We start from the raw sequence: 11748 nt of genomic DNA on the forward strand, positions 1-11748 counted from the left end.
GTGCATTAGTTTATTCCACCATCATAACATTCTAGCAGATATAGTATCCCACCATGTATGATAAATGATTGCTAACTACCATTGGCATCAGAAGAAAATTTTACTCATCTTGAATGATCAACTTGTCCAGGATGACATGATGGGAAATTTAGAAGGCTACAAACTTGGAGTTAAAAAAACTCAATTACCATCAATTTTAAGCTCTTCGATTGGTTTTTCTTCTGCAGTCAGCATCTTTGTCTTTCACTAGTTTTATATTCAAAGTCATTTATAACTTTGTTGCTAAATTGGTGAAATTTCCATTTTTCTTGCCAGGCTGGGAAAAGTCGGAAAAGGAAAGCACATATCTGAGGCAGCAACTCAAAACTGCAATGCAGACGAATACTTCCCTTGAAGAAAAACTTGGCCACCTTGATGATGCCCTCAAGGAGTGTGTTAGACAGCTACGGCAATCAAAAGAAGAACAAGCGGAGAAAGTCCAGGATGCCATCTTCAAGAAAGCACGTGAATGGGAGTCTCTCGAGTCTGAACTTGAAGCCCGCTTCACTGAGCTTCAAACCCAGCTGGAAGCTAAAACTGAAAGTTACAACTCTTTGAACCATGAGCTTTGCTCTAAAGTTGAGACTCTCGAAAAAGAAAATGCTTCACTCAAAGTTAAATTAACTGCTTTAACCGAGGATCTCCATGTGCGAACGCTAGAGATGGATCTCAGTATCAGAGCTGCAGAAACAGCCAGTAAGCAACACTTAGAGGGCATTAAAAAGATGGCCAAGCTCGAAGCTGAGTGCCGTAGTCTGCATGCTAGAATACAAAAGCCATCATTGTCTAATGATCACAGGTTCATTTGCAACTCTTTGTATGGAGAGTCTCTCACTGATAGTCAATCAGATAGCGGGGAAAGATTGTTTGGTCTGGAAAATGAGCTAAGTGTTCCAGACTCATGGGCATCAGCATTGATTGCTGAGCTTGACCAGTTCAAAAATGAAAAGTCAAGTGCTAGAAATCTTACCAGTCCTGTAGAAATTGACCTGATGGATGACTTTCTTGAGATGGAAAGGCTTGCTGCATTAACAGAGATTGACTATGGAAGTTCTAGTTTTGAGCATGAAGCTGATTTAGATGTTGCCATACCCAGGCAGAGGTCTCCTAGAAGTAGTCCTGAAACCATGCGCCAGCAGATGGCTGTATTGGAGGAAAAGATTGAGAAAATGACAATTGAAAAGGGGAACATGGAGACGTCTATAGCTCAAACCAACTGCCAGCTGAAGACCTCTTGCAATCAGCTAGTAGTAGCTGAAGGTGAGTTGGTTGAACTGCATAGACAACTTAATTTGGTTAATGGGGAAAAGCACACTCTTGAGATAGAACTAGAAATAGCAGAGGCAAAGAGAAAGAAGATGGGACTTGAGCTTGATATGGCACATAAAGAAATTGGGGATTTGAAGCATAGATTAAACTTATTAGAGAAGAGAGTTGACGAAGAGAAGCCATTAAGCAAAAAATTCACTGGTAGGTGTCAGAATATGGAGGTGGATGCAGAAAGGAAGGAAATGGAATCTGAGCTTGAATCTGCATATGGGGATCATACAAATTTACAAGATAATACAGACTTTTTAAAAGTGGAATTTGAAGAGAAGCGGTTGTCTGCAGAATGCACATATAGGTACCAGAATTTAGGCACCTTAGAGGAAAAGAGAAAGGATCTGGAGTCTCAGATTGAATCAGCAAACTTGGAACTTTCCAAGCTACATGAGAAGTTTGATCGAACTGAAAATAAAATTGAGATGTTTTGTTTTGACAATTGTCCAAGCATGGATGCTATCGACGAAAAGGGAACGCAACTGGAATATCAAACTAATTCAGCAAATTTGAAAGTTCACAAGCTACAGGAGAAGGCGGATTTATCAGAAGCAGAAGCTGAAGAGCAAGTACGACCATCTGCAGAATTTGAATCCGATATAGAGTCTCTGGAAGCGAAGAAAATGGAACTGGTGGTGCAACTTGAACTGGAACACATGGAAGTTCGGAGCCTTCAGGAGAAGGTGCAGATATTAGAAAAACAAATCGAAAAGGAGAAGAGATTGACTGCAGAATTTGCAGCTCGGTGCCACACACTGGAAGATGAACTTTCCACGAAGCAGCAATCCGAGACTCAACAATCTGCAAACTCAACTGCATCTCTGAATATTAGACAGGTAAATGTATTTAACGCCTCAAGCTTAGGCAACAGATCTTTGTATCTCAAACACGACCCTATCGTGTGATTTATTCCTATACAGGAAAAAGAGGTTGCTCAGGCAGCCGGAAGGCTTGCAAAGTGCCAGAAGACCATTGCCTCTCTCAACCTGCAGTTGAAAACGTTAGCAACTCTGGATGATTTCTTGGTCCAAACAAAGACGCCAGAATCAAGTGGAAAGACAGTGGAACTCAAGGAGGATTCTTCAGAAAAACCAGGTGGCTCTTCAGCTCTCTGCAACGGCGCACAAAGCTTGCCCTCGGCCGATTGCCGACTGATTTCGCCCCCCATCAGAAGCAATGATCTCATACAAACCAAGTACATATGTCACTGACAAAGAAAGGTAACATTTGTTCGATGGATGCACTATTTCTCGTTGATCAACAGATGAGTTTTCATCGGTGCCGCCGAATCTGTAGCTTAAGCAACAAACGGAGGACACACTTGAAGCCATTTCTCATGGTAATGCATGTGGCCTTAGCATCAAAAACACAAACTTTGCTTTTATGTAGTCTGCGGCATTATAATGAGGATATCTTTTTGCTCCTCCCAACATCTCGTCGATTTGATTTGCTTTTTATTATGCCTTTTGAAATGGATAACTTAGTTCTTTTGTTTATTAAATGTTGATTTCAATTTTCTTTTAGTGGTTTCGTTCATCGGATTCCTTATTCTTTCTTTCGATACTGAACCTAAATCTAAATCCAAATTTAAATTAGTTTGATTTGTGGGTCGACGGCCTTCCCAATTAATCTGGAGGCATACTCGTTACGGCACCGAGAAACCTCCTCGTCTTCTGCTGCGTCGAAGAAGCCCATTGGAAACCCTTCCTCTCCGATCTGGTGTTTCTGCCGGAGGACCAAACACGATTTCTTATTTGGTAATTGGGGCATTAAAGTGCCTTCAACTGGTGGGCCCACGAGTTCGACGGTCGTACGGGACCTGGTGCCTGTCTCGGCATGACAGGGGACACCTTTTGAGGAACCGGTGTACGTGTCATGCCTTTTTGATCCAAAAGTATCGAAAGAGATACTGCTGCCTTTCCTTGTCACCGGTGCAAAGCGCCTTTGTTGCTTCGTCTGGTTTACTTCCCTGCGAGCGAGAGAGCGATGAGCGCCGGAGTGGGAAACCCTAACGATTCGAAGGTGGAAACGATCGCGAGGCTGGCGCAGTGGAGGATCGAGAGCTTTGGCCCTTGCTCCTACCGCCGCTCGGATGCCTTCAAGCTCGGCATCTGGAGCTGGTGCCGTTTCCTCCTCTTCTTTCTCACCGACTTCCCTCTTTGCTGACCTTTTTGGGCCAGAAGTTGGATCTTTACCGCCGTTGTTCGGGTTCTTAGGTACCTCTCGGTCGAGAAGAATCGGTACATGCACATCCGGCTCTTCCCGGAGCCCTGCCGGGTCTCAAAGGAGCAGCTCCCCGTCGCTCGATTTGTGGTTCGGGTCTTCTCCCCTTGTCCTGGCCGCCGATCCTATGTGTCGCCTGGTATCCCTCATCGCCTCGCCCTTCATTTATGCTGACTTGTTTTACTCCTATTTCGGATTTCTTGCTTGTTTCAGTGCACAGATATGAGGATTTAAGTTCTTATAAGACTGTTTGAACTACGGAAGAAGTGGTTTGAATGAAATCCGGATTGATTGGGTTCCAGCTATGGTTTTCATCTCATTAGATTCCAAGAGACGGTAAAAAATCCCTTTTTAATTTGAGAAACTATATTAGGGTTCGAATGCTATCCAAATTAAATTCTTCTGTAGCTTTATTGGACACTCTATAGTAACAAGTAGAGTTATACTACCTGTTAAAGTCAATTCTAGGTTGCCTGAGCTGGAAGCCAACTTGGATCCAACCTGATCTTTTTTTCAAGCCGGTCTTCGGAAAAACACGCCAAGCTGGTCTTTCGACCCTGCAAAGCTAACTCGGTGGATGTTCCCGATAATGCCTCTGCGACGGTTAAGTCAATGATGGTTTCGGACAAGCCAAACAAATCGGACTAGTCTAGCGGGCCTGTTATTTTGTTAGTGTCTTGAGCGTACCTACGCGGCCCCTTTTATAGTCGAGCCTGGGGGGGCATTACACCATCTGTTTAGGGTGGCTGTGCCTGATGGTTGCAATCGCTTATAACAGACACTAGATCGTTTGTCAGTTAGCCATGCTGTTCATAAAAATCCGCACTTCGATATGTGTTCATAGAAATCATTGCTGGGTAGTGCATGATACTAGCGACTAAGATGATGACACGTCGATTGTATGAGATGCTAGCGGCAGCCACATCATATCCACTATAACACTAACGCATCGGGTTCCGTCTTATTCATACCCAGCCATGATTTCGCTCTAAATATGAGTCCTGCAACAAGCAAAATACCTTTTAATTTAACAACTAATATCACTTGGATTACAATTCGAAGTACAATTTGTCTTTGATTTCCAAGCACACATGACATGAAAAATAATGGGAAAAATACATGGAATTCCTGAATATAGAATTGTGGTAGTCAACTAAAACTAGTTTGTTTTAGATTTGATCCTAACTCAGTTAGACTAAAGACTAAACCTTTTATTCTGAATCGAAATGTGCTTTTATTCTTGTGTGGCAAATGATCCAAAACCTGAATAAGCTTGTCCAATTGGTTGAGTTTTATCACAATGGGTCTAGATAGGTTGACCGAGAGTTCATGGTAGAACACTAGGGTTTGTGGTACTAAAAATTAAAATGTGAAAAATTAGTGTATTTGCTTGTACTTTTGTTCCGCAGCTATCTGACTGGTCATGGCTCAACTGCAGTTTATGAGAAGCTTCTCCGTACCAGTGAAGACTTTGTATGGGTCACTGATTTTAATTCTCCTGGATGCTTCATAGTTGATGTGGAGTTTCTGGACTTGAAGATAGCTCCATTGCACGTAAGGGCTTAAGAAGTTGAGACTTTTAAGGCTTGTGAACTGTTCATGTTTTCATATAGAACTAGTTCCATAATCTTTTGTGACATGATATTATATTCAAAGGAATGATAAAAAGATGCAACAAAATTGATTTAAATCTTCAGACTCTTTTTTTTAAAGAAAAAAAGTTCTGAACCAATATGTTCATATGCTTGTGGAATTTAGGGTGGAGATCCTTCTTCAATCTGGTCTAACGGACGGATGCCGCAGACACTTTCAAGCAAAAACACTATCCGATGCCTCTCTCGAATGCTCGAGGAGGGTATCCATGCTGATGTTACCATCAAAACTTCAAACGGTCTCCTGAAGGCCCACAAAGCAGTTCTTGCCGCAAGCTCTCCTGTTTTCGAGAGCATGTTCCTGCACAATCTCAGGGAGAAAGAGTCATCGATGATCGTTGTAGAGGACATGTCGCTGGAGGCTTGCTTGGCACTTCTTTGTTACATGTATGGCACAATAGTACAGGATCAATTCTGGAAGCATAGACTTGCGTTGCTCAGCGCGGCGGACAAGTACGACATCGGCGACCTCAAAGACTGCTGTGAGGAGAGCCTCTCGGAGGACATCAGCTCTGACAATGTCCTCGAGAGGCTTCATGAGGCATGGCTCTATCAACTTAACAAGCTGAAAAAGGGATGTCTGACATACTTGTTTGATTTTGGCAAGATATATGATGTGAAAGACGAATTAAATGCCTTTTTCCGCCATGCTGATAGGGAGTTGATGTTGGAGATGTTCCAAGAAGCCCTTACTGCTTGGAAGCCTGCATGACCATGGACTTACTGTTCTGAAGTAACTTAATGCTTTGTTATTAGGAGGTATGAATGTTCTTTCATGATCAAGCTATGAATATTGTTGTTTCTTCTCGCTCATTCTGAGGTAATTTAAGTCTTCCTTTAATACTAGTCTCGGTATGTATTACTAAATAATAATAATATCATTATTATTATGTGATTGAGGAACCGATCGTGGTTGGATTGAACTCGTCGAGAGTGATGAGTGCAGGTGTCGAAATTGTAATGGAATTGGACGATTCCAATTAAACTAATAGTTGGAGAGGATCCGTGGTCTAACTGGTCTTAACATCAGACGCGATCTACGCCGTTCATCATCGTGACAGGCGTTTCACGTGTCCTCCGTGCCAAAGAAGGCGAAACTATGTAATGCTTAATGACCAAAAGACCCATAAGAATGATCGTGCTCTGTCTCACGGTCTAAATTGTAATTTTGACCAAATCGAAGGGTGTATTGTTTCACAAGCCTCTATCGATCGCCGACCCAAGAAAGACCTCTTCCGATCACCGCAATGATAGAAGCCAGCCATTCATCTCTTTCCTCTCCTCCGCCTTCTCCACCTCGCCTCCTTCCACGAAACTAGGGTTTCCCAAGTCCGCCGCAAAGATGTCGACGTTCAGCGGCGACGAAACTGCCCCCTTCTTCGGGTTCCTCGGCGCTGCCGCGGCCCTCGTTTTCTCCTGTAATTTCCCGCAATTCCCTCGCCCATCGTGTGTTTCGATTTGGTCGTCCAGATTCTTTGATGTAGCAGCTCGGCTTTTTGGAATGGTTTCGGTTGGTTCTTGGTCTTGACAGGCATGGGGGCGGCGTACGGGACGGCGAAGAGCGGCGTCGGTGTGGCGTCCATGGGTGTGATGCGCCCGGAGCTGGTGATGAAGTCGATCGTGCCCGTCGTCATGGCTGGAGTGCTTGGGATCTATGGTCTCATCATTGCGGTGATCATCAGTACCGGGATCAACCCCAAGGCCAAGTCGTACTATCTCTTTGACGGGTACGCGCACCTCTCGTCTGGGTTGGCTTGTGGCCTTGCAGGACTTTCGGCTGGGATGGCGATCGGCATCGTGGGCGATGCTGGAGTAAGGTAGCTATTCGATCCCCCTATCCAATCTCTTTAGATGTAAGAGTGATCTATATTTGTCTGTGTGTGTTTGTGTGTCAGATTTGCATATTAGGCATTTGTTTCTCAATTATGTGTAGATATATCGTCGCCATTAATTACTCAAGATGTATCTGAAATATCTAATGCTTGATTGTATAATTGAAATTGTAACATAGTGTTTACTAGAGGTTTTCCTAGTGGTATTTTGCCAGAATGTATCTTAATGAAAAGAAGAACAAAAAATGGCCATATTTCAAGACTGTTTATTTATCTTGGAAAGACATGATGTTATGTCGGTCGCATAGAGTCTACATTTTTAGCTCATTATCACCATTTTGTCATCCACCTTTGTTTATCTTTCAACTCAATTGTTTTCGTTAACCCAAGGCTCAAAGTAACATTTGGTTTCGTTACCGGTCTAACCTTAAACGGTTTTGGTAATTTTAGTAGTATGGAGTTCAGTTCCGGTGGTTCGATCAAATAGTTAGGAAAAAAAATATAACAATTTTATGAACAAGTAAGATCATAAAAAGGTAACTCAAGGGAAAAAAAAAAAAGTTGATGAATATGCGAAAAATTTTGATGTTTGTCTTTACCAGATCTAGTTACCTTGAATATTGTTCCTTCTTTTTGAAGTATACTGCAACATTTCTATGTGCTAAGCCCCCACCTCATTCAGCATGAAGTGATGACTCAGTCGGCCCAATGCTAATGCCAAAGAAGTGTATAAATAAAGGTAAAAGCTCCCCATAGGCAGATTCTATGTCCTGTAGCTAGGGCAACTTAGAAGCAGGGTGATAGAAAGGAATGGATCGGTTGATCGGCTTTAAGCTCTTTTTGGAGATCATATAATTAGATTTAACTGCCACGTCTCCTATGGCATACACAGTTTTGAGGTACATCGACAAGCTGTTCTTCCGGTGTGAGAAGCACCAAACTTACATGCATGAATAAATCATATGCTGCTGTTCTCTGGACTGGATTACGAACATCATAGCTTGATTTTATGTAAAATTCCTGGTATTTATTTGTCATTTCAGTCCTTTAATAGTTGAGGCAGTTAATAGGTTTGGACATTCAACTTTTGCATATCTTAGCAATTTATTTTGATGTTATTATATTCTAGAAATGCTTATACGTATGATATGTGTTTAATGCTTCCATGATATGATGTGTTTGTATTTTTTACATTCTTTTTTGATTTGTTGGTCTGATGGCATGCAAATATGTTATAGCTTAATCCACTATGAACTTTGAAGATGAATTTGGACTTAAGAGCATGGTCCATGAATCGTAAATATCTCCAAGGTTAACTCATTGTTGTTATGGTCATGGACTCACTCTAGAGGCATCGGTTTATATATATTTGATCTTTGTCCCTGCCTACCTTATTTCTGGGAAGCATCTAGGACTTTACAAGTAAATCCAATGTTATATTAGCATGTTGTTTAGTCATGATTTAGCATTATGATCATGGATGTAATGGTGTAAGAGTTATGATGTTGAACCGAAATATCCAGTGAGCTTGTTTTTGGTTTTGGTCATGAAGGATTTATAATTAAGGTCAGTGCAGTCATTTATAGTCTTAGTAACACCTGTTATCTTGATAACATTGGTTCCATTCCTTTCATAAGGTGGGATGAACTTTTTGAAGCTAATTTTTTTATGCTTGCTTATTCTGACATGAGCCTGGTTGATGCTATTAACCCTCCGCATCCGACGACATTAGTGTTGTCAATGAAGTAGGAGTGTAAAGATTTTGTGGGAATAACAGATCCCCCCAACTCCTTCATGAAACTTGTTTAGCAAATTACCACTACTTGATCTGCACTTTGGGCTCATCTATTTTATATGCTTACATGAAGTATTTGATGGGTTGTGCATAGCAATCATTCTGACACATTATTTAGTTAATTGATCCACTTCCGATATTTAAGCTGCATTTATTTTGCAAGATAATAATAGTGTTGTGGGTTTATTTATTTATATCTGTCGTAGGGCCAACGCGCAGCAGCCAAAGCTCTTCGTAGGTATGATTCTTATTCTCATCTTTGCGGAAGCTCTCGCGCTCTATGGTCTTATCGTTGGCATTATTCTTTCCTCTCGGGCTGGTCAATCTCGAGCGGAGTAAGAAACACATGACGAGTGTGCTCGCCGTAGTATATTTCTGCAACTTTTTTGTTATCATAATGTAATTTATTCAAATGACTCCTCTGATGAGAGTCTGTTGTTTGTTAACTCACACTACATCCTCAATAATTTGTCACTGCACTTTTATTTGTACGAATGATTATAGACGTGCAACCTTCGTATAATTTTGGTCCACTCTGCCGTCTCGTTTCCTTCTGTACCGCCCTGTAAAAATTCGACTGTGTTGATGACAAACTTTGCAGGCATGTATGTAGCTTCCTCCAAATCAGACGGCCGTCGGAGCGTCTCATCCAGTAGCGGTCCGAGGTGAATGGAAGATGATAGCAGCTCCAAATCGGACGGTCCGAAGTGAATGATGAGGTGTGCTGACCCTCTCTTCCATACGATTCCTCGGTCTTCTACCCGTGCGTCACTTGATGCGGTCGCCTCAAGTGAATGACGAGGTGTGCGGGCTCTCTCTTCCAAACGGTTCCTCGTCCTTCCTCCTCTTTCCCAAACTCTCAAGCCGCCATCGTTGCTATTCGTCTTCTTTTTCACTCTTTCTTTGCCTTTCCTCTTCATTCGCTTGGGATTTCCCTTCTCGATTCCGGCCTCAAGAACTCCTGCGAGCGAAAGATCTTTCTTGTTTCTGTTGTTTTCGTCATTTCCCTGTTTCTGGTGCCAATTTAGATCAAAGCTTATCGTTGGGTTTCCTTCGGGTTCTGTTGGACGTCTCTCCCTCTTTTCTTGTCCTTTTAGGACAGATTTTTTTTTGTGTTTTTGTTTCATCTTCTCTTCTCTTTAGGTTCTTTTTTGCTTCCCTTTGAATCTTGAGGGTTTTCTTGGACCCCAAACTGGCTCTTCCGTCAACAGGATCTGGATACACGGAACGAGAGTTCAGTGGCACTATCCCATGCTACCTCCTAAAGCAATTCTCTCAAGCCACCACATCGTCCAAGATCAGGGTTCGGATCTAAGCAATCGCTTTCTTTCTCTCGTTCTATTAATTAGACTCTTTATTTTCTTTTGTTCTGTTTCCTCTTTTTGATGGCTTTAGTAGTAGTAGTAGTAGTAGTTAGTACTTGGGGTAACAAACTACAAAGGCATCCAAGAAGAAGTGCATTGATAGCGAGACCATATCATTTTTTTAATATATATTTCCGTAAGGCATATTTCACATCGATAGATCATTTTTCATTTTATGTCAGGTGATGGATGACATTTGATTATTATCAATCAATTGTGGCATTGTATTATGTCGATCAATCAATCACCGTCTATTTTATCACCTGCGGGTCACGTGATGGCATTGGCCTCTTCTCGTATAAACAGTCGGTTGCCCCCTCCTCTCTTTCCCTCATCACGGTTTCTTTGGGTTGGTTTTCCTTCAACAGATGAGGAGGATTGGGATCGTCCAGACGACTCCGACGGTAAGATGATCGGCGGACAGAGCCGCACATTCTCCCCCTCATCTCTCTCCGTCGTATCAGGTTTCTTTTCTGTTCCTATCCCTATCCCTCTTGGTCATGGGATTTTCTTTAGGTTTCCTCGTGAATCCTTGTTTCTGGGTTTTCTTTAGTTTACTTCATGTTCTCGTGACTTGTTTTGGGTTTCTTCACGAATCTTGCAAGTTGTTTCACGGTTTTCTTCAGCTCGCCTCTACTTCCCTCTTTCCGCTGTTTCTCTTGATCGAATCTTCTGGTTTTTAGATTTATTTACGTCTCTTGTTGAAATTTTCAGTGCTTTCTTCAGTCTTCACCTGATTATTCTTTTGGGGTTTCTTCCGGTTCCCCTTCTTCACTCGTCCTTCCTCTCCTCTCGTCCCCGTTTCTACTGTTCATTGCTGTTGAGATTTCTTTAGGTTCGTTCTCGATTCAGTCTTCTTCTGAATGGTGGGGATTCTTTAGGTTCATCTTTCTCTTCTGCGATCTTCTCTCCTCCTCTCTATGTCACCCCTTTCTCCTACTGTTCCTCTTGATTTGAGCTTCTTGTTCTTGAGATTTCTTTAGGTTTGTTCTTGAATATTTTGGGTCTTCATCTCCTCGTCTCGTCTACAACTCCTTTTGGTCGAAGCTTCCTGTTCTTGGGATTTCCTTGGGTTTTCTACTTCGATCTTTTCCGCTTTGTTCTTTGGGGGCATGTTTCGGTACCCGCTTCGTGTAAGGTAAAGTTCATACCAGTTTGATTGCGCATTGGTTATTTGTTTTCTTTAGGATTTGATTTTACTGCTAAGGTGCCTCTCTCTCTCTCTCTTGGTGATGGACGCAATTGTGCTTTTGATCTATGTTTCATAGATGTGAGCATGCATGTCTGATTAATCATTCAAAAATACTCGGACATGCATTATTTATCGTTTTACTAAAGACATGCATGCTCAGACTTGTCGTTTTACTAAAGACGAGTTTCCGTCACCATTTGATTGTGGAACTCGTTGCAGATGTCGATTTTTACTTCTGGATAAGTTGGATTTAAGGTTATGTGGTGTGGCGTCGGCTTTTTCCCTGTTTCATTTTATATGTTCTAGTTCTGTTATGCTTATTTATCATCAC

The 11748-nt window shown here is 42.0% G+C and overlaps 3 protein-coding genes across 4 annotated transcripts; all 3 read left to right on the forward strand.

Moving 5' to 3' along the window:
- The first annotated feature begins 302 nt into the window (after positions 1–302).
- LOC135662684 (filament-like plant protein) lies at positions 303–2794 on the forward strand. Its single transcript, XM_065176692.1, has 2 exons — positions 303–2195; positions 2280–2794. Exons 1-2 carry the CDS (start codon positions 372–374, stop codon positions 2568–2570), a joined length of 2115 nt encoding a protein of 704 aa, XP_065032764.1. The 5' UTR covers positions 303–371; the 3' UTR covers positions 2571–2794.
- Positions 2795–3266: 472 nt separating this feature from the next.
- LOC103992605 (BTB/POZ domain-containing protein At1g21780) lies at positions 3267–6080 on the forward strand. Of its 2 annotated transcripts, XM_009412385.3 has the most exons (5): positions 3267–3479; positions 3576–3721; positions 5021–5136; positions 5341–5775; positions 5892–6080. In XM_009412385.3, the coding sequence occupies exons 1-5, from the start codon at positions 3346–3348 to the stop codon at positions 5964–5966; spliced, it is 906 nt and encodes a 301-aa protein (XP_009410660.2). In that variant the 5' UTR covers positions 3267–3345; the 3' UTR covers positions 5967–6080. The 2 variants fall into 2 exon arrangements, with proteins under 2 accessions (XP_009410660.2, XP_009410659.2); XM_009412384.3 differs by having other exon boundaries at positions 5341–6080.
- Positions 6081–6458: 378 nt separating this feature from the next.
- Positions 6459–9394, forward strand: LOC135662685 (V-type proton ATPase subunit c1). Its single transcript, XM_065176693.1, has 3 exons — positions 6459–6652; positions 6766–7051; positions 9068–9394. The coding sequence occupies exons 1-3, from the start codon at positions 6577–6579 to the stop codon at positions 9198–9200; spliced, it is 495 nt and encodes a 164-aa protein (XP_065032765.1). The 5' UTR covers positions 6459–6576; the 3' UTR covers positions 9201–9394.
- Positions 9395–11748: the final 2354 nt, after the last annotated feature.

This window comes from Musa acuminata, unplaced genomic scaffold, assembly GCF_036884655.1.
Source record: "Musa acuminata AAA Group cultivar baxijiao unplaced genomic scaffold, Cavendish_Baxijiao_AAA HiC_scaffold_641, whole genome shotgun sequence".
Taxonomy (NCBI): domain Eukaryota; kingdom Viridiplantae; phylum Streptophyta; class Magnoliopsida; order Zingiberales; family Musaceae; genus Musa; species Musa acuminata.